This window comes from Papio anubis, chromosome 4 (genome assembly GCF_008728515.1).
Source record: "Papio anubis isolate 15944 chromosome 4, Panubis1.0, whole genome shotgun sequence".
NCBI lineage: Eukaryota > Metazoa > Chordata > Mammalia > Primates > Cercopithecidae > Papio > Papio anubis.
Genome location: NC_044979.1, coordinates 136,314,374 through 136,341,723, shown reverse-complemented (window position 1 = coordinate 136,341,723; position 27,350 = coordinate 136,314,374). Strand labels below are relative to the sequence as shown.

Sequence of the window (27,350 nt, the reverse complement as noted above, 5' to 3'; positions counted from 1 at the left end):
GGTCTTGCTATGTTGCCCAGGCTGGTCTCAAACTCCTAGCCTCAAGTGATCCTCCTGCCTCGGCCTCCAAAGTGCTGGGATAAGAATTATGAGCCACTGCGCCCAGCAAGAAGCATAATTTGAACTACATGACAGCTTCAAAGGGAGGCTGGAAATCACTGTCATGAAGTCTACATTGTGGGAGTGAAAGGATGGGCAGGCCCAGCCCACAGTGACCCCACAAGCACTCAGCCACCACCCCCACCCAACTCCACAACCTTCAAGAAGGAAGCACTCAGATACCAACAGGACATATTTCAAATAGTTTAATTTTAAAAATATTCTATTCAGTGCTAAAATATGTCTTCACTCACTGTTGCCCATTTCCATTTTCTTAAACTTTTTTGAAACAAAAAATAAAATCACAAAGTTCAATTTAACATGCAGATTTCAAAGAAAAGGGAGCTTTCTAGAAACTGAGCTGAAGGGATACTGTGGGGGATGGGTACTGTGTCAGAACCTCAAATTCTTGCTGGGGCAGTTTGTGGCAAGAGGCAGGGATGTTGGAATGACAGGTACAGGTGAGAACAAAGAAAGCTGTGTGTGCGGACGTGTGTGCTGAGGGCAGGGGATGGGGACGGCGGCCACAAAGGACTGTCAGCAGCTAGGGTGCCCGTGAGAGGCAGGACCACCTCAGGCATGGGCAGAACTGGCAGGACAGCAAGAAATCTAGACAGACTCTCTGCCCTTGTGTGGAGAAAAGCCCTTCCCTTCCCTCCAACGTCTCTACCCAGTCCTTCTCCAACAGCAGCCTACAGGGCCCCCAGTCCTAGGGGAAAGTCCGGGAGTCTACAGTCTCCATTCAAGTTCAAGTAACCCGAGGCACTCTCTTCTAGAGGGTGCCTTCCACATCTCTCTCTTCTCGCAGAAGCTGCCAGCAGCTCTGTCCAGAGATTCTGGAGCAGAGACTGCTGCCTGGAGGTGACAGATGAATCTTGGGGTGGCCGATGCTCCAGCCAACTTGGGGTGCAAAAAAGACATGAGCGCTCCTCTTCTCGGGAGCAAGTAGACACAGGTGCCAGGGACGGGAAGATGATGCTACAGCCCCAAGTCCTACGCCAGCCTTCCAGCCCGGAAGGCTCATGTGTGCAGGCTCTCGACCCCAGTGCTTGCCCTTACCCCAGCAACGCAGCGCGGCCAGAACCAGAATGCAATAAATAGAGGCAGGGCCAGGAGGCAGAGGGCCAGGACGGTGCTAGCTTTCTGAGGCCGTCTGCGGCACTGTGGGTTGGTCCACACAGAAGCGCTTTAGGGGTGGGGCACCTGAGTCTTCCTCTTCCTCGACGACCTAGGAGCAGGCAGAGCATGGAATGCCAGGGCCACCCCTCCCAACCAGAACCTTCCCACCACCTGAATTATAATGGGATGCCCACCCTGCTCCTTCCAGCAGATGATCAAACTTCCTCCCCTGCCTACAACCTGGGGACTCATTTCCAGTGCTGCAGATCCAAGCCCACATCCAGTCTTTCCTGGTTTTTTGACTTAGAAACTGGGAAGCCTGGCCAGCACAGTGGCTCACACCTGTAATCCCAGCACATTGGGAGGCTGAGATGGGCAGATCACTTGAGCTCAAGAGTTCGAGACCAGCCTGGCCAACATGGTGAAATCCCGTCTCTACTAAAAATACAAAAATTAGCCGGGTGTGGTGGTGGGCGCCTGTAATCCCAGTTACTCAGGAGCCTGAGACAGGACAATCACCTGGACCCGGGAGGCAGTGGAGGCTGCAATGAGCCAAGATTGTGCCACTGCACTCTAGTCTGGGCAACAGTGAGACCCTGCCTCAAACCAAACAAATGAAAAACTAGAAACCCCAAAGTGACTGCTTACCTGTGTCTCTAGTGGAACTGGTTCTTCCTTGGTGAGGGTGGGAGGTTCATCAGCCACTTCCGAGGAGGGCAGGGAGGGCTCTGAAAAGGCAGCAGGGTCGGCCTGAGGGCAGGGGTCCCCTGAGGCCTGGACCTGGGGGAGCTTCCTTAGAGCTGTGTGGAGGTGGCTTGGTGAGGAGGGGAGAATACTGGCCTGAGAAGCAAACATTCATTCAGGGCCCAGCTGGACCAGGTCACAGTCATGAATGGTGGAAGGGCAAAATACTGCTAGACTGCAGAGGGCCATCTCTGCTGGGCTGGAGATATCTGGAACCCACAAATCCGCTCATCTTGTCATCCTCCAGCCCAAACATCATGACTCTAACTCAATCTCCCAGTTTTCTGAGAGTTGCTATGAGGACTAGATGAAGTAATAAACACAGGAGCTAAGAACAGTGCATGCCACATAGTAAGAACACAATAAATATTAACTACAATTGGCATTTCCCACGGAGAAACAAGTTGCATTTTGTAGTTGGCTGTTAACGGGTCACAGCACAGGAAAGCTAACAAGGGCCTAAGACACATCTATATATCCATATTATAACAAGAAACCTGGGTTGGGCATGGCAGCTCACACCTATAATCCCAGCTACTCTGGAGGCTGAGGTGGGAGGATCGCTTGAGCCCAGGAGTTCAAGACCAGCCTGGGCAACACAGTGAGACCCCATTTCTACAAAAAATTAAAAGATAGCCAGGCATGGTGGCACAGGCCTACAATCCTCTACTACTAGGGAGTCTGAGGCAAGAGGATCACTTGACCCCAGGAGTTCAAGACTACAGTGAGCTAGGATTCAGCCACTGCATTCTAGCCTAGGCAACAGAGCAGGACCCTATCTCTTAAAAAAAAAAAAAAAAAAAAAAAAAAAAAGGAAAGGAAAAAAATTTAGCAGGATGTGATGCAGACAGCAAAAATGCTGAAGACAGAAGGACAAGTAACATTCATTCCAACAGTTACTAGACGGCCATGTGATCTTAGACAAGCAATTTAACCTTTCACTCTGTTTTTTTTTTTTTTTTTGAGAGAGGGAGTCTGGCTCTGTCGCCCAGGCTGGAGTGCAGTGGCCGGATCTCAGCTCACTGCAAGCTCTGCCTCCCGGGTTTACGCCATTCTCCTGCCTCAGCCTCCCGAGTGGCTGGGACTACAGGTGCCCACCACCTCGCCCGGCTAGTTTTTTTTTTGTATTTTTAGTACAGACGGGGTTTCACCGTATTAGCCAGGATGGTCCGATCTCCTGACCTCGTGATCCGCCTGTCTCGGCCTCCCAAAGTGCTGGGATTACAGGCTTGAGCCACCGCGCCCGGCCTCACTCTGTTTTTTTTGAGATGGAGTCTAGGTCTGTCACCAGGCTGGAGTGCAGTGGTGCAATCTCGGCTCACTGCAACCCCTGCCTCCTGGGTTCAAGTGATTCTCCTGCCTCAGCCTCCCGAGTAGCTGGGATTACAGGCATGTGCCACCACACCTGGCTAATTTTTGTATTTTTAGTAGAGATAGGGTTTCACCATGTTGGTCAAGCTGTTCTCTAACTCTTGACCTCAGGTGATCCACCCGCTTTGGCCTCCCCAAGTGCTGGGATTACAGACATGAGCCACCATGCCAGGCCTTTCTTTTTTTTTTTTTTTTTTGAGATGGAGTCTCACTCTGTTGCCCAGACAAGAATGCACTGGTGTGATCCCAGCTCACTGCAACCTCTGCCTCTTAGGTTCAAGCGATTTTTCTGCCTCAGTCTCTGGAGCAGCTGGGATTACAGGCACGTGCCACCATGCCCAACTAAATTTTTTATGTTTTTAGCAGAGACAGGGTTTTGTCATGTTGGTCAGGCTGGTCTTGAACTCCTGGCCTCAAGTGACCCGCTCACCTAGACCTCCCAAAGTGCTGGGATTACAGGTGTGAGCCACCGTGCCTGGCCCAATTTCACCTTTCTAAGCCTTGAATGTTCATTTTCCTCATCTGTAAAAGAAGACAATAGCTGCCACCTCACAGGATTTTTAAGAGAATTATACCAGGTGTCAAATACCCAAGTTCCTTCCACAGAGCCTGGCACTCAACTCTAAGGCTTGTTTTCTCCCTTCACTCTGTGAAAGGGGAAAATATAATCATTCCTCAAAATATCCCAAGCTGGTGAGAAAGGGCTTGGTGCCGCCTGGCTCTGAGGTACTCTCTCGAGCCTGTTACTCTAAAGATGAGACGCAACAAGAGCAGCAAGCAAGGCCCTTCTAGGAAACTCATCCTGGGCCAACCACGACTCACCCTCCAGGATCTCCTGGCCCAGGGTTGGGGGCTGGGAGTCATCCGTGCGGAAGTCGGAGGTGTGTGCTGGGCTCAGGGACTCACTCTGCTGGGGGCTGGGGCTTGAGTTGGTGCTGCTATCCACCTTCAGCTGATAGACGTCAGACACGGAACTCTGGTTGCTGTTTTCATCTGAAAACCAAACAGAACAAAGGCAGCAGCTGAGTGTGGTCATTCTCCTCAAGAGGAACTCTGGACAGAGCCAAGGGCCTGGCATCACTTTAGGCAGTCAAGGATACAACTGAGCATAATAATCAGTCTGCCCGGCCTACACGACATAGATTATAAGTACCAGAGGCAGCCAGAATCTTTATGTTTATGCAACATTACACTTCGGGAAGGTCAGGATATGCTTATTAAACACTTCTTTATTATCCACTGATTGCAGCTTGTGGAAGGGAGGGGTGTAGCTGTGTCTCTGGTCAGTACTTCTCAATCCTTCTCACATCACAAGATGTGTAGAAAATGACATTTGTCAGGCACCCTTGGGCATCTGAAGGAGGCTGGTGGTGTCTGAAGGTGGTGAGCTCAGGCTTCAGCTGCCTGACTGCCCCAAGGACTGATAGATTAGCACCTGGGAGTTCTGCCTGAAGGCTTAGTCATCACCAAATTTCAAAACTTAAGAGTTACTAGGCTGAGTGCGGTGGCTCACACCTGTAATCCCAGCACTTTGGGAGGCCAAGGTGGGCTGATCACTTGATGTCAGAAGTTCGAGACCAGCCTGGCCAACATGGTAAAACCCTGTCTCTACTGAAAATACAAAAATTAGCCGGGCATGATGGCACACGCCTGTAATTCCAGCTACTTGGGAGGCTGAGGTGGGAGAATCGCTTGAACCCGGGAGGTGGAGGTTGCAATGAGCTGAGATTGCATCACTGCGCTCCAGCCTGAGTGACACAGCGAGACTCTGTCTCAAAAAATAAAAATAATAATAATTTAAAAAAAAAAAAAAAGAGTCACCAGTGCCTTCCTCTGCTGCACCTACAGCAGTCAGTCACCAAAGTATTTCTGCTCTGGTATCATTTATGCTCATTCCTTCCTCTTCTACTGCTTCAGTTCAAGCCTCCTCATCTCTAGCCTGGCCTCCTGCAACAGCCACCTACCTCACTGCCCTGCCTCCAGTCTCATGTACCTTAAACTGAACTGCAAACCACTGCCAGAGAGACCTTTCTAAACCCTTCGACGCTCCACTGCTGCCTAAGGGAGAAATGTCATACCCAGTATTATTTTTTTTTTTGAAACAAAATTTCGCTCTTGTTGCCCAGGCTGGAGTGCAATGGCGCAATCTCGGCTCAACACAACCTTTGCCTCCCGGGTTCAACCGATTCTCCTGCCTCAGCGTCCTGAGTAGCTGGGATTACAGGCTTGCGCCACTACGCCCAGATAATTTTGTGTTTTTATTAGAGACGGGGTTTTACCATGTTGGCCAGGCTGGTCTCGAACTGCTGACCTCAGGTGATCCGCCTACCTCAGCCTCCCAAAGTGCTGGGATTACAGGCATGAACCACCATGCCCGGCCATACCCAGTACTTCTTTTTTTTTTTTTTTTTTTTTTTGAGATGGAGTCTTACTCTGTCGCCCAGGCTGGAGTGCAGTGGCCCAATCTCAGCTCACTGCAAGCCCCGCCTCCCGGGTTCACGCCATTCTCCTGCCTCAGCCTCCCGAGTAGCTGGGAGTACAGGCGCCCGCCACCTCGCCCGGCTAGTTTTTTTTTTGTATTTTAGTAGAGACGGGGTTTCACCGTGTTAGCCAGGATGGTCTCGATCTCCTGATCTCGTGATCCGCCCGTCTCGGCCTCCCAAAGTGCTGGGATTACAGGCTTGAGCCACCGCGCCCGGCCATACCCAGTACTTCTTAGGCTAGGCACGAGCTGGCCTTATTGCAACATAGGAAGTCCTTTCTGATCTCTGGCCTCAGTGCCTGCTGTTCTCCCACAAGCATCCTCAGCTCCAGGCAGGCTGGACCCTTACCCAAAAGCTTCGTCATGCACGGGTGTTTCTGCCTAGCTATTCATACTTGGCTAGGCTGCCTTCTCATGTCCTGGAAAGCCCCAGACCTCCCAACACAGTCCCGACATCACTTCCTCCATGGAGCCCTGCCTCCCTGGCTCGCATGGGTGGAAATGACCAACCTCTCTTACTCTCCCATGATAGCCTGTGCACGCTTGCATTTACCATTTTGCACACGTGCGTCCTCCCGTGAGCCCCTGTGGACAGGCTCTGTGGCTCACTTGTCCTTGATTCCCCAGTGCAACGCACGGTACCTGCATACAGTTCATGGTATTTACTAAATGAAAAGGAGGAGATGGTGGCCAGACTGAGGAAATGGAGGTTCATATGTCTCCCAGAGCTTTCTGACTACTGAACACACATCGGTGTTCCCTTTCCAACAGTATATGGTTGACCTTGGTGGGGCCTGGGAAAGAGGTGGGGAAGGGATAACTACACGCTGGGTTAGCTCAAATCTGGTTTTGAAGAGAAAGTCATAAACTCACGCTAGTCTTGACTCCTACAAAGACCTTTAATACCCACACTAAAATGGAAGTAGCATTTTGTTACCAAATGAATAAAGCTGTCACTTTTGAACTTAAGCAAAACACCGTTCCTCCCTGAGCATCTGTTTCCTTAAATAGGGATGATAATAACTGCCTGGTTTATATCACAGGCTGATATATGGGTAAAAATGAGACAGTAAAGTAAAAGTGCTTCGTAGACAGTACCTAGCAGGTAAACGTAAAAGGCAGTATCATGACTACAGTGCTGACCCAGCGGGATTAGTTTAGGAGGCAGAACACGTCCTAACAGTGGGTAAGCAAAAGCTTCGGCTTTGGGTAGCCTTCTCTAAGCCACTATCACAAAACATACAGTCTAGGCCAGGTGCAGTGGCTCTTGCTTGTACCTTGGAAGGCCAAGGCTGGGGGACTGCTTGAGGCCAGGAGTTCAAGGCCAGCCTGGGCAACATAGCCAGACTCTATCTCTACAAAAAATAAAAAATGAAGTACAATCTAAAACAAAAAAAAGCTTCTGATTCAGACAACCAGGACCTGACACGGAGTCTGTCACTTACAAGTTATGTAACTTCAGACATGTAACTTAACCTCTCTGAGCCTCAGTTTCCTTCACTGGAAAACGAGGATACCATTATCTATCTTGCAGTGTTACCGTGAAGTTTAAATGAAAAGATTTAGGTCAAGTGCCTAGCAAAATACCAGCGAAAAAGCAGGCGCTGAATTGATACACAGAATTCTTTTTTTTTTTTTTTTTGAGACGGAGTCTCTCTGCAGCCCAGGCTGGAGTGCAGTGGTGCGATCTCGGCTCACTGCAACCTCCACCTCCTGGGATCAAGCGATTCTCCTGTCTCAGCCCCGTGAGTAGCTGAGATTACAGGCGCGTGCCACCATGCTCAGCTAATTTGTTGTATTTTTAGTAGAGACTGGGTTTCACCATGTTGGCCAGGCTCGTCTTGAACTCCTGATCTCAGGTGACCTGCCCACCTCGGACTCCCAAAGCGCTGGGGTTACAGGCGTGAGTCACTGCACCCGGCCAATTCTTCTTATTAATGCGTTCATCCAAGTTTTTGTTCTCCTGCAAGGAAGACACAGAGATGCAACTCACCCTGGAATTCAAGAAGGAGAGAGGAATTGGCTGAGGCATCAGAGGGAAAGCCATTAGGTTCTCGGGCTGCTGAACTGTTCGATTTTGACTTTTCTTTCTAGAAAAGGAAAAAAAGAGGAATATGACAGAGCCAAGCAGGAGACTCATAGAGAGGGAGGAGGGTGCTATGTGACAGACCACAGAGGTCTGGATTAGGACTGAACAGGAAAAATGACAGCAGCATGAGAATCCAAGGACCCAAGGAAAAACAGAATCCTGGACAAGGCACTTCTCCTCAAGCCTCAGAAAAAATGAACCCTTCCAGCAGGAATATCATGAATCATAAGCAACAGGCAGATATATACACTTCAACTAGAACGTCCCATAGTATCCCTCTCCTGCCCTGATCAAACTGCTCAGGCAACCCTTCTCTATGCGAAAGGGCAAGAAATACAAAACACTCATTTGAAAAAGATTCCTGTTTCAGTAGCCAAGTGGGGAAAAAAGTGAGAGAAGGAACCTCGTGTAACGCAGACAGTGACAGGACAAATGGGCCGGGGCTAGCTCTATTCCTGATCCGTCAGCCTCATCCATTCAAAATGATCACCCCGGCCGGGCGCAGTGGCTCATGCCTATAATCCCAGAACTTTGAGAGGCCAAGATGGATGGATCACCTGAGGTCAGGAGTCCAAGACCAGCCTGGCCAACATTGTGAAACCCTGTCTCTACTAAAACTACTACAAAAAGCAGCCAAGTGTGGTGGCACGTGCCTGTAATCCTAGCTACTTGGGAGGCTGAGGCAGAAGAACTGCTGAAAGTGGAAGTTGCAGTTAACCAAGATGGCACCACTGCACTCCAGCATAGGCCAGAGAGCGAGATTCCATCTAAAAAAAAAATAAAAATAAAACCATAAATAAATAAATAATAAAAATACAAAAATTAGCCTGGCGTGGTGGCATGTGCCTATAATTCCAGCTACTCTGGAGGCTGAGACAGGAGAATTGCTTGAACCTGTGGGGTGGAGGTTGCAGTGAGCCGAGATTCTGCCACTTTATAACAGCTTGGGCAAAAGAGCAAAACTCCGTCTCAAAAAGAAACAAACAAAAAAACTCAAAAAACAAAATGATCACCCCATGTCTATTTTTACCTATAACATTTGTTTCGAGAAAGATATAGGTTATAAGTGCAGGGCGGCCGGGCGCGGTGGCTCAAGCCTGTAATCCCAGCACTTTGGGAGGCCGAGACGGGCGGATCACGAGGTCAGGAGGTCGAGAGCATCCTGGCTAACACGGTGAAACCCCGTCTCTACTAAAAAAAATACAAAAAACTAGCCGGGCGAGGTGGCGGGCGCCTGTACTCCCAGCTACTCGGGAGGCTGAGGCAGGAGAATGGCGTAAACCCGGGAGGCGGAGCTTGCAGTGAGCTGAGATCCGGCCACTGCACTCCCTCCTGGGCAACAGAGCGAGACTCCGTCTCAAAAAAAAAAAAAAAAAAAAAATAAGTGCAGGGCAACCACAGTGGGCAGGTAAGCACCAGCTTGCAACAAGAAAGCCAAAGGGCCAGGCACAGTGGCTTATGCCTGTAATCCCAGCACTTGAGGAGGCTGAAGTGGGAGGATCGCTTGAGCCCAGGAGTTTGAGACCAGCCTGGGCAACATAGTAAGACCCCATCTCTACAAAAAATAAAGAATTAGCCACATATGGTGGCACATGCCAATGGTCCCAGCTACTGAGAAGGCTGAGTTGGGAGGATTGCTTGAGCCTGAGAGTTCGAGGCTGCAGTGAGCTATGTGCACTCCAGCCTGGGCAACAGAGTTAGACCCTATCTCAAAAAAAAAAAAACAGCCCAGAGTAAATCCAAGCATATGAAAATGAGAGCATCCCAAAAGCCAAAAGTTTAAATCTGAGTAGCCTCAAATTTACCAGTTCATACTTTTTATACATTTCTGGTAGATGCATTGTATTAGTAACATAATTTTTGTTAATAACTCAATATTTTTGTTTGCTTTTTTTTGAGACGGAGTCGCGCTCTGTCGCCCAGGCTGGAGTGCAGTGGCCGGATCTCAGCTCACTGCAAGCTCTGCCTCCCAGGTTCATGCCATTCTCCTGCCTCAGCCTCCCGAGTAGCTGGGACTACAGGTGCCTGCCACCACACTCGGCTAATTTTTTGTATTTTTTAGTAGAGACAGGGTTTCAGTGTGTTAGCCACGATGGTCTCAACCTCCTGACTTTGTGATCCACCTGCCTCAGCCTCCCAAAGTGCTGGGATTACAGGCGCGAGCCACTGCGCCCGGCCAATAACTCAATCTTACCTCTGGAGTAAATCAACTGCAGTTATGGGTCCCTGTGTCCTTTCCTTCATTTTTCAGATATAATTTCGATGTAATTGCAAACACTTTACTATTACATATATTACATAATTTTTTTTTTTTTTAATTTGAAACAAGGTCTTGCTTTGTCACCCAGGTTAGAGTGTAGTGGCACAATCACGGCTCACTACAACCTCCGCCTCCCGGGCTCAAGTGATCCTCCTACCCCAGCCTTCCTGAGTAGCTGGGACCACATGTGCACATCACCACACCCAGCTAATTTTTGTAGAGACAGGATTTCATCATGTTGCCCAGGCTGGTCTCAAGCTCCTGACGTCAAGGGATCCACTTGCTTCAGCTCTCAAAGTGCTGGGATTACAAATGTGAGCCACTGTACCCCATCAACATTTTTAATGGTTGCTTAATATTTCCATGATTCATTTAATCACTTCCCAAATACTGGACATTTAGTTTTGCATCTTTTATTTCTATTCTTTTTTTTTTTTTTTTTGGAACAGGGTCTTGCTGTGTCACCCAGACTGGAGTGCAGTGGTACAATCATAGCTCACTGCAGCCTTGAACCCCCAGGTGCAAGCGATCCTCCCACTTCAGCCTCCCAAGTAGCTGGGACCATAGCCACATGCCACCATGCTGGCTAATTTTTATTTTATTTTTTGAGACTGAGTCTCACTCTGTCACCCAGGATGGAGTGCAGTGGTGCCATCTCAGCTCACTGCAAGCTCCGCCTGCAGTGGAGTCACCCAGGATGGAGTGCAGTGGTGCAATCTCAGCTCACTGCAAGCTCCACTGCAAGGCCTGGGCCTCCCAAAGTGCTGGGATTATAGGTGTGAGCCATTGTGCCTGGTCTGATTCTTTTATGTTATTTTATCTTATCATATCTTATTTTATTATTTTATTTTGAGATGGAGTCTCGCTCTGTTGCCCAGGCTGATGTGCACTGGCTTAATCTTGGCTCACTGCAACCTCCGCCTCCCAGGTTCAAGCGATTCTTCTGCCTCAGCCTCCCAAGTAGCTGGGATTACAGGCATGTGCCACCATACCCAACTAATTTTTTGTATTTTTAGGTAGAGACAGGGTCTCACTATGTTGACCAGGCTGGTCTTGAACTCCTGACTTCAAGTGATACACCTGTCTCGGCCTCCCAAAGTGCCAGGATTACAGGCGTGAGCCACCACACCTACCATTACTTTTACAGGTTTTTTTTGGAGCCTCACTGCTTTCAAAAAGGACGTGGCAATGTATCTGATGCACAGTTTCATATAGCACTGACGCCAATTTTTGGGTTTATCATCACTTTTTTCTGATACCTCATTTATATTTAATAGTTCTGTGTTGTTGATACAAAATTTATATTCGCTACAGGGAATTCTGAAAATACAGAAAAAGAAAATCATCTATATGACTAGCCACAATATCAACATATATTTGTGTGAAAAAGGGTCATAATAGGCCGGGTGCGGTGGCTCACGCCTGTAATCGCAGCACTTTGGGAGGCCGAGGCAGGTGGATCACCTGAGGACCTGAGGTCAGGAGCTCAAGACCAGCCTGGCCAACATGGCGAAACCCCATCCCTACTAAAAATACAAAAATTACCCGGGCATGGTGGCAGCTGCCTGTAGTCCCAGCTACTCAAGAGGCTGAAGTAGAAGAATCACTTGAACCCAGGAGGTGGAGGCTGCAGTGAGCCAAGATCACGTCATTGCACTCCAGCCTGGGCGACAGAGCAAGACTGGCTCGAGAAAAAAAAAGAAAAAGAGTCTTAATACAGCATAAACTTGCTTCTCCTCCCCACTCACCATACTATAAACATTCTCCTAACCCAATGAATAATGCTACCAAAATCTCTCTCTTTTTTTAAAAAAGATGGAGTCACCCTATGTTGCCCAGGCTGGAGTGCGGTGGCTGTTCACAGGCACCATCATTGCACACTACAGCCTCCAGCTCCTGGGCTCAAGTGATTATCCTGTCTCGGCCTCCTGAGTAGCTGGGTCTACAGGACAGCATTACCATGCCCAGCGATAACATCTTTTATCACAGTTACAAGGCTTTACAAGGTATGGGTGCACAATCACTTAGTGAATTATGTACAATCATTTTTACTTTGCTTATAATTTTTATTATTTTTTTACCTTTTTGAGACAGGGTCTCACTCTATCCCCAAGGATGGAGTGCAGTGGCATGATTATAGTTCACTAAAGTCTCAAACTCCTGGGCTCAAGCAGTTCTCCCACCTCAGCCTTCCAAGTAGCTGGGATTACAGGCATGTGGCACCACACCAGGCTAATTATTTTTTTGTAGAGACAACGTCTCACTGTGTTTCCCAAGGTGGTCCCAAATTCCTGGTGTCAAGAGATCCTCCCGAGTTCTGGGATTACAGGAGTGAGCCACTGCAACTGGCCTAATTTTTTTTTTTTAACTTCTATTTTAAGTTCAGGGGTACATGTACAGGTTTGTTACATATGTTAACTTGTGTCGGGGGTTTGTTATACAGATTATTTCATCGCCCAGGTATTAAGTCTAGTACCCTAGTTATTTTTGCTGATCCTCTCCCTCCTCCTACCCTCCACCCAATAATTTTTAAATTTAATTTAATTTAATGTTTTGTAGAAACGATATCTTGCTACATTGCCCAGGCTGGTCTAGAACTCCTGACCTCAAGTGATCCTCCCACCTTGGCCCCCCAAAGTGCTGGAATTACAGGCATGAGTCACTGTATCTGGCCAAGCTTTTAAAAATATTATTATTATTATTTTTGAGACAGAGTCTCAATCTGTCGCCCAGGCTGGAATGCAGTGGCATGATCTTGGCTGATTGCAGCCTCAACCTCCTGGCTTCAAGCGATTCTCCAGCCTCGGCCTCCTGAATAACTGAGATTACAGATGGGTGCCACCACACCCAGCTAATTTTTGTATTTTGGTAGAGACAGGGTTTTGCCATGTTGGCCAGGCTGGTCTCAAACTCCTGACCTCAGGTGATCCACCTGCCTCGACCTCCCAAAGTGCTGGGATTCCAGGTGTGAGTCACCGTGCCTCGCCTCAAGATTTTTAAATATTATGAATAATGCCATAACACTCAACATTGTAGAAGTACCTTGAATACAGCATATCTCCTGAAGATAAATTCCTAAAGGTAAAACTTCTATATTGAAGTAATAGGTATTTTGAAAGTGGATATATATATATATATATATATATATACGTATGACTAATGTGACCTGTACAAAGTTGGTGCCAACTTACTGTCCCAGCAGCCATGTCCCACTCTCTCGTCTCCTTCATGGTGTTTTTGTCTTTTCCATTTTTCCTAAACTAACAAATCTATGCTAGAAGACGGCACACCACTATGGACCACCACAGGGGAGATACACTGATAGACCCTCAAGAGCCCAGTTCAGCCAACACAAGCCTGTGAGGAGCCCCCGGGAGGGATCAAGGGGGTTGAGTTGTGGGGAGCTGGAGGGAAAGGGGTTTTCTTTTTTTTTTGAGATGGAGTCTTGCTCTGTCGCCCAGGTTGGAGTGCAGTGGCGCGATCCTGGCTCACTACAAGCTCCACCTTATGGGTTCACGCCATTCTCCTGCCTTAGCCTCCCAAGTAGCTGGGATTACAGGTGCCCGCCACCATGCCCAGCTAATTTTTTGTATTTTTAGTGGAGATGGGGTTTCACCGTGCTAGCCAGGATGGTCTCGATCTCCTGACCTCATGATCTGCCCTCGTGATCCGCCCACCTCGGTCTCCCAAAGGGCTGGGATTACAGGCCTGAGCCACCACGCCTGGCCTGGTTTTCTTTTTTATGAGATAGAGTCTAACTCTGTTGCCAGGCTGGAGTGCAGTGGCGCGATCTCGGCTCACTGCAACCTCTGCCTCCCCAGGTTCAAGCGATTCTCCTGCCTCAGCCTCCCGAATGGCTGGAATTACATGTGCCTGCCACCATGCCTGGCTCATTTTTTGTATTTTTAGTAGAGATGGGGTTTCACCATGTTGGCCAGGCTGGTCTTGAACTCCTGACCTCAGCTAATCCAACCACCTCGGCCTCCCAAAATTCTGGGATTACAGGCGTGAGCCACCGCACTTGGCCAAGGGAAGGGGGTTTTCTAGCAGCATCTACTCCTATCTATACACAATGCCCAAGAGATTTAACTGCTTGGCCTTTGACTCCCGTGGGTAATGGCCTCACCAGAGCCAGGGCTGGATAGGGAATAAACAGTTGCTCCAGAACCACGCCCCATCAACTCCATGAGTTTGGCATCCTAGAACTTCTTGGGATGGCCGCTCTCAGATAAAGGCAGAGTCCGTAGGGTTGGTGCTAGGAGGTTTCCTGGAGCCAGAGACGACAGCAGAGAGCAAAAGGGAGAGGCTGAACCCTGAGGCTAACCTTGACCTCCTAAATTCATTTACAGAAAGGAAAACTACGGTTCAGGCTTCGGTCCTCCTAGTTATACATTACCAGCCAAAGCAACTGAGAGTCCCAAGGGAATAAAAGGTAAGAGAACAGATAAAACTCACCAGAGATTGGAGAAATACAGGTACCCTGATAAATAGAACAGTCTATACCAGAAGGAGCAGAAGAACTGAAATTAAACATAGATCTTCTCAGAAAGATACAGATAATATTGAAAAGTTGTTTTAGCCAGGGGTAGTGACTCATGTCTGTAATCCCAGCACTTTGGAAGGCCAAGGCAGGCAGATCACTTGAGGTCAGGAGTTCGAGACCAGCCTAGCCAACATGGTGAAACCCATCTCTACTAAAAATAGAAAAAAATTAGCTGGGTATGGTGGCACATGCCTGTAATGCCAGTTACTCAGGAGGTTGAGGCAGGAGAATCATTTGAACCTGCAAGGTGGAGAGAGGATGCAGTGAGATGAGATCATGCCACTGCACTCCAGCCTGGGTGACACAGCGAGACTCTGTCTCAAAAAAAAAAAAAAAAAAAAGGTGTTTTGAGGAATAACCAGTTGAGGCAATTTGTTATGAAAAATATAATTTGCGGCCGGGCGCGGTGGCTCAAGCCTGTAATCCCAGCACTTTGGGAGGCCGAGACAGGCGGATCACGAGGTCAGGAGATCGAGACCATCCTGGCTAACCCAGTGAAACCCCGTCTCTACTAAAAATACAAAAAACTAGTCGGGCGAGGTGGCGGGCGCCTGTAGTCCCAGCTACTCGGGAGGCTGAAGCAGGAGAATGGCGTAAACCCGGGAAGCGGAGCTTGCAGTGAGCTGAGATCCGGCCACTGCACTCCAGTTTGGGCGACAAAGCAAGACTCCGTCTCAAAAAAATAAATAAATAAATAAAAATAATTTGCTCAAATAAAAATTAAGTGAACGAAATTAATTTAAATACATACAGCTAAATAAAAGATTAATAAGCAAAAACTGTGTTGAGAAACTCTGAATGCACCAGGAAAAGATGAGAAATGAAATGAATGAGAGAAAAGTTAAGAAATAAAGCAGGTTGCCGGGCGCGGTAGCTCACTCCTGTAATCCCAGCACTTTGGGAGGCAGAGGCGGGTGGATCACCTGAGGTCAGGAGTTCAAGACCAGCCTGACCAACATGGAGAAACTCCATCTCTACCAAAAATACAAAATTAGCTGGGCATGGTGGTGCAAGCACTACTCGGGAGGCTGAGGCAGGAGAATCACTGGAACCCGGTAGGTGGAGGTTGTGGTGAGCTGAGATTGTGCCTTGCACTCCAGCCTGGGCAACAAGAGCAAAACTCGTCAAGGAAGGAAGGACGGAAGGATGGAAGGACGGACGGACGGAAGGAAGGAAGGAAGGACGGACGGACGGACGGAAGGAAGGAAGGAAGGAAGGAGGAAGGAGGGAGGGAGGGAGGGAGGGAAGGCAGGCAGGCAGGCAGGCAGGCAGGAAGGGAGGCAGGCAAGCAGTTGCATGGGTGCAGTGGCTCACACCTGTGATCCTAGCACTTTGGGAGGCCAAGGCAGAAGGATCGCTTGAGTTGAGTTTGAGACCAACCTGGGCAATACAGTGAGACCCTGTCTCTACAAATAATTTAAAAGTTTGCCAGGCGTGGTGGCACGTGCCTGTAGTCCCAGCTACTTGGGAGGTGAAGACATAAGGATTTCTTGAGCCCAGGAGTCGAGGCTACAGTGAACCATCATTGCACCACTGTACTCCAGCATGAGGTATGGAGTGAGACAGTCTCAAAAAAAAAAAACAAAAAACAAACAAACAAACAAAAAAAACATTTCAGGATATTTTAAGGGAATTCCTAGATTCCTAGGAGATCAAAGATAGAAGAAATGCTAAAGTTTCCAGGAAGCCAAGTGGATCACCTACAAAGACTCAAGAATGGGAATAACATCACATTTCTCAACAGCGACACTGGATATACAATTGAGTAATAGCTTCAAAGTGCAGAAAGAAAGTAATTTTGAACCTAGAATTTCTTTTTTTTTTTTTTTTTTTTGAGACGGAGTCTCGTGCTGTGTCACCCAGGCTGGAGTGCAGTGGCGCGATCTCGGCTCACTGCAAGCTCCGCCTCCCAGGTTCAGGCCATTCTCCTGCCTCAGCCTCCGAGTAGCTGGGACTACAGGCGCCCGCCACCACGCCCGGCTAGTTTTTTGTATTTTTAGTAGAGACGGGGTTTCACCATGTTAGCCAGGATGGTCTCGATCTCCTGACCTCGTGATCCGCCCGCCTCGGCCTCCCAAAGTGCTGGGATTACAGGCTTGAGCCACCGCGCCCGGCCTTGAACCTAGAATTTCATATACAGATAAAATCAATTTTAAACATGAAAGTGAAACAAAGATATTTTCAGAAAGTTTTCCCCACAGAAGCTCTCTTTGACAAAACTCTTGAAGGATGTACTCTAGCAAAAAGAAAAACAAATGTAGAAGAAAACAGTAAGAAGTCAGTGCATGAGGACGAGCACAGTGGCTCATGCCTGTAACGCCAGCACTTTGGGAGGCCGAGATGGGCAAATCACTTGAGGTCAGGAGTTACAGACCAGCCTGCCCAATATGGTGAAACCCTTGTCTCTACTAAAAAAATACAAAAATTAGGCTGGGTATGGTGGCACGTACCTGTAGTTCCAGCTACCTGGGAGGCTAGGCGCCAGAATTGCTTGCACCCAGGAGGCGGAGGCTGCAGTGAGCCAAGATTACATCACTGCACTCCAGCCTCAGAGTGACACCCTGTCTCAAAAAAAAAAAAAAAAAAAAAAAAAATGTAGGTGCATGAAATTTTAGGCAAGGCTGGGCGCAGTGGCTCACGCCCGTAATCCCAGCACTTTGGGAGGCGGAGGTGGGCAGATCACGAGGTCAGGAGATCGAGACCATCCTGGCCAACATGGTGAAACCCTATCTCTACTAAAAATACAAAAATTAGCCAGGCGTGGTGGTGTGTGCCTGTAATCCCAGCTACTCTGGAGACTGAGGCAGGAGAATCGCTTGAACCCAGGAGGCGAAGGTTGCCGTGAGCTTAGATTGCACCACTGCACTCCAGCCTGAGCAACAGAGTGAGACTGTCTCGAAAAAACAAAACAAAATAAAGAAACAACAACAACAACAAAAATTAGCTGGATGTGGTGGCATGTGCCTGTAGTCCCAGCTACTCAGGAGGCTGAGGTGGGAGGATCACTTGAGCCCAGGAGACGAAGGTAGAAGTAAACCGAGATTATTTCACTGCATTCCAGTCTGGGCGACAGATTGAAACCCTGTCTTAAAAAATAATAATAATAATAAAAAACGAGCAGGCCGGGCATGGTGGTTCATGCCTGTAATCCCAGCACTTTGGCAGGCCAAGGCGGGTGGATCACCTGAGGTCGGGAGTTCAAGACCAGTCTGACCAACATGGAGAAACCCAGTCTCTATTAAAAATACAAAATTAGCCAGATATGGTGGCGCATGCCTGTAATCCCAGCTACTCGGGAGGCTGAGGCAGGAGAACCGCTTGAACCCACGAAGGGGAGGCTGCAGTGAGCCAAGACTGCACCATTGCACTCCAGCCTAAGCAAGAGAAGTGAAACTCTGTCTCAAAAAAATAGAAAACTCGGCCGGGCGCGGTGGCTCAAGCCTGTAATCCCAGCACTTTGGGAGGCTGAGACGGGCGGATCACGAGGTCAGGAGATCGAGACCATCCTGGCTAACACGGTGAAACCCCGTCTCTACTAAAAATACAAGAAAATTAGCCGGGCGAGGTGGTGGGCGCCTGTAGTCCCAGCTACTTGGGAGGCTGAGGCAGGAGAATGGCGTGAACCCGGGGGGGGGCGGAGCTTGCAGTGAGCCGAGATCGCGCCACTGCACTCCAGCCTGGGGCACAGAGCAAGACTCCGTCTCAAAAAAAAAAAAAAAAAAAAATAGAAAACTCTTGTTTCTGGTGGGAATATAAATTGGTACAACTACCATTTCAGAAAATAGTTTAGCATCAGCTAATATAGGTCAAAACATACATACCCTAAGACCCAGCCACTTCCCTTCCGAGAATATATCCTAGGAAAACTCATGTACATGCTTATGTGGGTTCTGAACAAGAATGCTCACAGGAGCATTGCTCCTATTAGCCCTAACTGTGGACAACCTCAATATCTACAGGAGAACCAGAAAAATAAACTACACTTAGCCATTTGATGAATATGCAGCAAAATACAGCAGAGAGAGCAATGAAAAGGAATGGATAACTCCAAGGACAACATGGATGCATTTTATAAACATAATGCTGAGCAAAAGAAATAACGCTCAAAATGTTAGAGCCTGGTGCAGTGGCATATGTCTGTAATCCCAGCTATTTGGGAGGCTGAGATAAGATTGCTTGAGCCCAAAAGTTCAAATCCAGCCTGGGCCACAAAGGGAGACCCTCATCTCTAAAAAAGCAAAAAGGGGCCGGGCGCAGTGGCTCACACCTGTAATCCCAGCACTTTGGGAGGCCAAGGCAGGCGGATCACAAGGTCAGGAGATCGAGACCATCCTGGCTAACACAGTGAAACCCCGTCTCTACTAAAAGAGACAAAAAAATTAGCCGGGTGTGGTGGCGGGCGCCTGTAGTCCCAGCTACTCGGGAGGCTGAGGCAGGAGAATGGCATAAACCTGGGAGGCGGAGCTTACAGTGAGCCGAGATCGCTCCACTGCACTCCAGCCTGGGCAACAGAACGAGACTCCGTCTCAAAAAAAAAAAAAAAAAAGCAAAAAGGGTGGGCACGATGGCTCATGCCTATAATCCCACCACTTTGGGAGGTTGAGGTGGGAAGATCATTTGATCCCACGAATTTGAGATCTATCAGCCTAGGCTGATATAGCAAACTCCCATCTCTCCCCCGGCCAAAAAAAAAAAAAAAAAAGAAAAAGAAGAAGAAAGAAAAAAATATTAGCTGGGCACGATGGCACATGCCTGTGGTCCCAGATTCTCAGGTGGCTGAGGTGGGAGGATTGTTTGAGCCTGGGAGGTCAAGGCTCCAGTGAGTGGAGATCATGACACTGCACTCCAGCCTGGGTGACATAGTGAGATTTTTGTCTGTGGGAAAAAAATCTCAAAAATAGTAATAAAGGAAAAACTGTTTATGAATGACTAGAGAGTGGTAAGAAAAGCAAAAGTAAGAGAGTGATTACCTTTAGAGGGGCAGGAGGAAGAGGATGGGAAGAGCTGCAGAGAGGTCTGCCGGGGTCTTGGCAAAGCTCTATGTTTTACACTGAGTGGTTCTCACAAGGGTGTTAACTTTATATTATTCATACACTGTACATTTGTTTTATATACTTCTCTGTATGTTTTATATTTGAAATTTTAAAAAACAATTAGAAAAAAAAGTTGGAAAAATAATCCGGGTATTTATCACCCAGAAAATACGTAGATAAAGGTACTCACTGCAAATAAGAAAATGCAATGCATGAGTCAAAGGTAATAATTCTACTTATATTTACAGATACATGGAGGGTTCTCAAAACAAGGTTGGGTCAGGCACGGTGGTTCATGCCTGTCATCCCAGCACTTTGGGAGGCCGAGGCGGGCAGATTACTTGAGGTCAGGAGTTCAGGACCAGCCTGGCCAACATGGTGAAACCCGTCTCTACTAAAAATACGAAAGTTAGCCAGGCATGGTGGCAGGCGCCTGTAATCCCAGCTACTCAGGAGGCTGAGGCAGGAGAATCGCTTGAACCTGGGAGGTGGAGGTTGCAGTGAGCTGAGCTTGCACCATTGCACTCCGGCCTGGGTGACAGAGCGAGAGTCCATCTCAAAAAAAAAAAAAAAAAAAAACCCCAAAGAAAAAAACCACAGTTGAACCAAAGAGAATACAAAGAGCTTCTGGCAAAATGCTGTACATATGTAAGTTTTGTTTAAAAACAAAAATACACATATGAAAAAACACTATGTATTTTTAAAGAATATGCAGGTATCCAAACAAAGATGAATCACATCAGAATTAGAAAGATGTATATACACAGGATACACTATAGTAGGGGGCTAATCGCATAAGAGCAAGTCTCAGCAAACTTTTTCTTAAAGGACCAGATGATAAATATTTTAGGTTTTATGGGCCATTAGGCCTTATGGCAACCACTCAATCTGTCATCGTAATTCAAAAGCACCACAGACAATAAGTAAATCAGTGGGTATAGTTATGTGTTTGGTTTTTTGTTTGTTTTGAGATGAGTCTCACACTGTTGCCCTAGGCTGGAGTGCAGTGGCGAGATCTCAACTCACTGCAACCTCTGCCTTATAGGTTCAAGCGATTCTCCTTGCCTCAGCCTCCTAAGTAGCTGGGATTACAGGTGCCCACCAGCAAGCCCGGCTAATTTTTTTGTATTTTTAGTAGAGATGGGGGTTGCACTATGTTGGCCAAGCTGGTCTCAAACTCCCGACCTTAAGTGATCCGCCCACCTTGGCCTCCCAAAGTGCTGGGATTACAGGCATGAGCCACCACACCCAGCCAGTTATGTTCCAATAGAAATATACTGAAAAACGTAAGGAATATGCCAGGGTTGTAGTTTGTCAAGCCCTAGAAAAGAGGCTTGAGTTAACGGAAAGGAATAAAGAAGGAAAATAATAAAGAGAGGCCTTGCATGGACCAGTAACAGGGGTGCCTTGAAGTATTTTCCACTCAATTATGGGAAAATAAATTCCTTTAATTAAGAGGCAATTAGGCCAGGTGCAGTGGCTCACACCTGTAATCCTAGCACTTTGGGAGGCTGAGGCAGGTGGATCACGAAGTCAGGAGTTCCAGACCAGCCTGACCAACATGGTAAAACCCCGTGTCTACTAAAAATACAAAAATCAGCTGGGTGTGGTGGCAGATGCCTGTAACCCCAGGTACTTGGGAGGCTGAGGCAGAGAATTGCTTGAACCTGGGAGGCAGAGGTTGCAGCGAGCCAAGATCACGCCACTGTACCCCAGCCTGGGCGACAGAGCAAGACTCCATCTCATAAAAAAAGAGGCAATCAAATAAAGAAATAAACAAAATGGTACCTTTTGATTTTCATCCACACTTACCTCCTTGCTGTCTGTCACAGGAACCCACTTAAATATCCTCAGGGACGTGTCACCCACAGTCACCCACTTCTTCTCCCTAAAAGAAAGACACTTCTTAGAACCGATAAAACAATGCAATGCGTTTTCTGCTCATCACTTGTGCTTTTCTACTACTCAGCAGATCATTCCTTCAATCTGGAATCCTTCTGAACTTCTTCTTGGTGGGGTATGGTAGCTCACACCTGTAATCCCAGGTGGGAGGCTGAGGCAGGAGGATCGCTCAAGCCTAGGAGTTTGAGAACAGTCTGGGCCATTTAGCGAGACCTCATCTCTAAAAAAAGATACAGGCCAGGCGCAGTGGCTAACACCTGTAATCCCAACATTTTGGGAGGCCAAGGTGGGCAGATCGCTTGAGGTCAGGAGTTTGAGACCATCCAGGTCAACATGGTGAAACCCCATCTCTACAAAAAAAAATACAAAAAGTAGCTGGGCGTGGTGGCGTGTGCCGGTAATCCCAGTTTACTTGGGAGGCTAAGGTGGGAGGATCCCTTGAGTCCAGGAGGCAGAGGCTGCAGTAAACTGAGATCACGCCACCACACTCCAGCCTGGGCAACAGAGATCCTATCTCAAAAAAAAAAAAAAAAAAAAAAGATGTGGGACATAAGGCTGGAAGGTAGCACACACAGCACCATATTGTTTTTTACTTGCATGTGAGTTACTTTGGGTGTTTTTCTCTTTACCAAATATATGAGTTCTATTACTACTTTCCTTTGTTTAAGTGAGACAGCGTCTTGTTCTGCCTCCCAGGCTGGAGCGAAGTGGCACAATCATAGCTCACTGCAGCCTCGACCTCCTGGGCTCAAGCAATCCTGCCACCTCGCCTCTTGAGTAGCTGGGACTAGAGGCGCACGCCACCACACCCAGCTACATTTTTATTTTTTGTAGAGACGCGGGGGTCTCTCTTTGTTGCCCGCGCTGGTCTTGAACTCTTGGCCTCAAGCAATCTGCCCACCTTGGCCTCCCAAAATGCTGGGATTACAGGCGTGAGCCACTGCACCTGGCCTACTTAGTCTCCAGTTAAAGGTTCTTCCAAGGGACAGACAATCCCAGGAGAGACACCTGCTGCTGGGGGGTACGGCATGGTGGGTGTGACAAGTTAGGATCCTTTCCCTTTCTGGGTTACTAAGACTGCATAAAGAAAAAGAAAACTAGTTTAAAGAAATTTTTTAAATTTCAACTTTGAAGTTCCAAAGCTTTGTAGAAATCCTTTTGTCTCCTGCTGTGTTCCAAAGGGGTAAAAATGGCAGAGTTTATCAGTCCGCTACACTCACGAAATAAGCAAAGGGACAAGAGGGATAAAAGTCTTGCACAAGGTCACTCTCTAAATGACTAAGGACCCCCAACTATCCACACCAGATTAGAATGCCACTGTTCTGAGCTTGCCCACAGAGCACCTTCGAGGTCTGCAAACAAATGTGTGGAGGACACAGAACAAAGGAAACGCTCTATTTTTTGTGTGTGTGTGTGATAGGCTCTACCCTCTATCACCCAGGCTGGAGTGCAGTGGCGTGATCACCACTCATTGTGGCCTCAAAATCCCAGGCTCAGCTGAATCTCCCATCTCAGCCTCCCAAGTAGCTGGGACGATAGGCCACCATGCCCAGCTAATTGTTCGTATTTTTAGTAAGAACAGGGTTTCACCATGTTGCCCAGGTTGGTCTTGAACTCCTGGGCTCAAGCGATCCTCTTGCCTCAGCCTCCCAAAGTGCCAGGATTACAGGCGTGAGCCACCGTGCCCAGCCTCTCCTTCATTCCAAGAAGGTTATTCCCTAAGCATGCCAGGCAGAGAACGAATCTGCTTATTGTAAGGTCCACTGATACCTTAAGAGGTGCTTGCTGTCAGTAGGAACAAGGGCCAAATGCAGAGAACTGCTTTGTCACAGAACTGAGCCAACTTCTCAAAGGGTCAAGTCCAAATGTGAAGTCACGAAAAAGCAAAAAAAGTAACTGCTGTTGTAATTGTTGATGTTGTTCAGCAAATGATGACGGCGGCTCACGCCTGTAATCCCAGCACTTTGGAAGGCTGAGGTGGGTGGATCACTTGAGCCCAGGAGTTCGAGACCAGCCTGGGCAACATGGTAAAATCCTGTCCTCACTAAAAATACAAAAATTAGCCGGGCATGGTGGCACCCACCTGTAATCCCGACTACTCAGGAGGCTGAGGCGAAAGAATTGCTTGAACCCCAGAGGCGGAGGCTGCAGTGAGTCAAGATCACACCACTGTACTCTAGCCTGGGCAACAGAGCAACACTGGGTCTCAAAAAAAAAAAAAAAAAAATGACATACTGGGAGTGTAAACAGACTGTGATGTAACAGAAGGAATGAATTAAAGTCTTAGAAAATAACTAGAATTCCTGAACAGACCACTCCATTTTCTCATTTATTCAACCAATTAGTCTACAACAGGCTGTGCTAGGACCTGGCGATGCAGAGAACAAGATCCATGGTCCCTGCCCTCACAGACCCTGTCTTATATCTGGAAACAGACATGAATAGCTCAATTCAGGATTAGTCACTTAATTATTAGGTTTAACCATATCAAATTGCCATTTTTGTAGGTTAATTAGCCAAATACAGGAGACCAGATGCAGTGGCTCACATCTGTAATCCCAGCACTTTGGGAGGTCGAGGTGGGAGGACCACTTGAAGTCAGGAGTTCAAGACCAGCCTGGCCAACATGGTGAAACCCAGTCTCTACAAAAATACAAAAATTAGCTGGGTGTGGTGGTGTACACTTGCAATCAGCTACTCAGAAGGCTGAGGCAGAATTGCTTGAACCTGGGAAGTAGAGGCTGCAGTGAGCCAAGATTGCACCACTGCACTCCAACCTGGGTGACACAGCAAGACTCTGTCTAAAAAAAAAAACAAAACAGAAGTCAAATATAGGAAATGTCTTATGAGTCCATGTAATACAATCGTGGAAAGTTCTGTGAAGGGGACTTGATCTAGATTGGGAATCTCAAGTGGTGAACCTAAGGAAGCAACTTTTGAGCTGCGCTAGGAGTTAACTCAGCAAGAGGGAGGAGAAGAGAGAGGAAGAAGAATGCCAGGCGGCAGGAAGAGCAGAGTGACTTCACTGGAAAGACGGTGGGCATCCTGGGAAAGAGCCAGCCAAGTGAGGCAGGAAGGAAGGCCTTCTTCCGTATTTATCCTAAAAGCAAGAATGGAACCACTGAAGCATTACTAGGGGTGCTAGCATAAGATGCACATTTTATATATTTTTTACAGATGGGGTCTCGCTCTGTTGCCCAGGCTGGAGTGCCATGGTATGATCATAGTTCACTGCGGCCTCAACTCCTGGGCTCCAGCGATCCTCCCACCACAGCCTCCCAAACAAAGCTGTGCACTTTAAGATCACTCTGTAACTCGGAAGAGAGAAAAATAAAATCACTCGGTGCCAATGAACAGATTGGGGAATGAGCAAGAGCAGCAGAGAGAGAAGGGAGGCTGGTACAGAGTTCCAGGTGACAGAGGACAGCCCTTCAGCCTAGCCTGCTAGGGGCGGGGGGTCAAAAATGGGGAGAAGAGAAGGGTGTGCCTGTTCTCAGGTTTCACCAAAATCTCGGAGGATTAAAGGTGGACGAGGAAAACCATGAATAAATTAAACTATTTATACGGAAACCCAACTATATATGAAGCCCTCAGACACAGAAAGAGAAGGAACTTCCCTCTTGTGGGGAAATGGACAGATAAACACACAAATAAAGGTCAATGTACCAATGACCTTAAAGGGAGTAAAGGGTGAGGGGTGGGAGACGTTAAGGAAGGCTTCCTGGCGGGAGGTAATATCTACTTGAACTTTTAGTTTTTGTAGAGACCGGGTCTCACTATGTTGCCCAGGCTGGTCTCAAACTCCTGGCCTCAAGCGATCCGCCCGCCTCAGCCTCCCGAAGTACTGGGATTACATGCCTGAGCCACCTCACCTAGCCATACTTGGGTTTTTAATAATGGGTAGTAGTAATTGGCTATACAAAAAACTTGACAAAGTTGGCTATGAAAGTTTAACGTGATGACTCTGATACACACCGACACAGTGTGTATCGGAGATCCGGATACAAAATAGGTGCTCAACCGGCGTCTTCCATGCACATTTTAGACATGGGGTCTCTCGCCGTAGCCCAGGCTGGAGTGCCGTGGCACGATCATAGCTCACTGCAGCCTCCAACTCCTGGGTCCCAGCAATCCTCCCACCACAGCCTCCCAAGTAAGGACGTGCACTTTAAAAAGACCACTGCTACTTGGAAGTGAGAAAAATAAAATCACTCAGTGCAGACGATGAACGGGCTGGGGAATAAGCAAGAGCAGAACCAGAGAAATTAAAGGGAGGCTGGTACATAGTTTGCAAAGGACTCCCCTGACAGCCGTCACGGCAGCAAGAGAAAATGCCTACCAAGCTCGCGGCGCAGGGGCCAGGTTCTGGGGGAAAGTGAGGGGTCTTCCTTTGGATGACACCAGGCTTCCTCCCTTAACAGACAGACAAACCCATAAACTCACCCAACTTCAATGCCTGAATACGCAGAGCTCTCAGCCTGGCGGGTTGAAATCACTCCAGGGATACTCGCTATTATCAAGGGCCAGCTTGGAAACGCAGGCGGGGCCAAAACCCAGGAAGAGTGGAGGGCGGGCCCCCGGCTGGGCCGGGCGCGGGGACACCGAGGCCAGGCGGCCCCAGCACGGGCCGGAAGCCAGCATCCCCTCCCGGGCAGCGCGCGACCGCAGCCGCAGCAGGTGGGCGGGCCCGCGAACTGGGCGGCCCGCTGATTGGCCGCGGCCGGCGCGCCCTCTGACCTCACGCCGACGCCAGCGGCGCCCTCCTACCGCCTTCTCCCGCGTCCCCCTCCCCCAGCGCCGGCCGGTCGGCTCCCACCCGACTCGCCAGTCCCGCGCTCCTCAGGGCCTGGACCCGCGACCCCCGCCAGCCCCCTAACCTCCGGCCCCTCACCATTTCCGCACTTTCTCGATGGCCGCCATCACCTTCTTGATGTCGTCTTTGGCCCGGCTGCGGGTCTCCGCCCGGACCGACCGGCCCGACATGGCGGCGGCGGGAGCGGCGGGGGCCAGGGCACTGCTCCCAAGACACCGGGTATCGCGCGCCTCACGCGCGGCCGCCCGCCCGCCGCCGCCGCCGCAGCGTCACCGCGGCCGTCGCCCCCTCTGTGCGCGCGTGCGCGAGGAAGCGCGCGCACCCGCCCGCCCCTTGGGGCTCGCGGCCTCAGCGCGCCTGCGCGCCCCGCCCGGGGCGTCCCTCCTGAGCGCCCCGGGAGTCCCCTGAGCCCCAACCCGGGCCGGGGTGCGAGGCGGGCCGGGCCCACGTGCTGTAGTCAGGGCGAGGTGTGAGGTGCTGCCGGTGGGCAACTGATTCTTTTCCCTGGGAGTTTGGAGGTCGGCTCCCTGCTCTGGCCAGCGTGTTAGGGACCTGACCCTGTGGAACCGCGCTCCTGCGCCGTCTCTGTCCTCCCGCCTCTCCTGCCCAGCACCTTTGCCCTCCGGCTCTGCCGCTGTGCTCCAAGCACGCCTTTCTTCGCCTTTCTTCAGGATGCCTTCTGGCCTTTGCACATACCTGTTCCTCACCTGGAATCCTCTCCTCTCTTCACCAGATGAACTGCTTTCCCAACATTCAGACCACATTCTTGCCTTTTCTCGAGTATCTAGTAGTCTCAAGTATTCGGGAGGCTGAAGCAGGAGGATCACTTGAGCCCAGGAATTTGAGGCTGCAGTCAGCTGTGATGTGATCGCACCTGTGAATAGCCACTGCACTC

General features: G+C 48.9%; 1 protein-coding gene across 4 annotated transcripts; it reads right to left on the bottom strand.

Moving 5' to 3' along the window:
* Nucleotides 1–290: 290 nt before the first annotated feature.
* Nucleotides 291–27,044, bottom strand: BCL7B (BAF chromatin remodeling complex subunit BCL7B). Of its 4 annotated transcripts, none has more exons than XM_003895872.5 (6): nucleotides 26,534–27,044; nucleotides 21,553–21,628; nucleotides 7,809–7,905; nucleotides 4,156–4,326; nucleotides 1,867–1,946; nucleotides 291–1,327 (listed from the first exon to the last, which is right to left on the bottom strand). In XM_003895872.5, the coding sequence occupies exons 1-6, from the start codon at nucleotides 26,623–26,625 to the stop codon at nucleotides 1,235–1,237; spliced, it is 609 nt and encodes a 202-aa protein (XP_003895921.1). In that variant the 5' UTR covers nucleotides 26,626–27,044; the 3' UTR covers nucleotides 291–1,234. The 4 variants fall into 4 exon arrangements, with proteins under 4 accessions (XP_003895921.1, XP_009201097.3, XP_021791430.1 ...); XM_009202833.4 differs by lacking the exon at nucleotides 7,809–7,905 and adding an exon at nucleotides 7,688–7,778 and having other exon boundaries at nucleotides 1,867–2,018; nucleotides 26,534–26,772; XM_021935738.2 differs by having other exon boundaries at nucleotides 1,867–2,058; nucleotides 26,534–26,768.
* Between the last annotated feature and the right edge of the window lie 306 nt (nucleotides 27,045–27,350).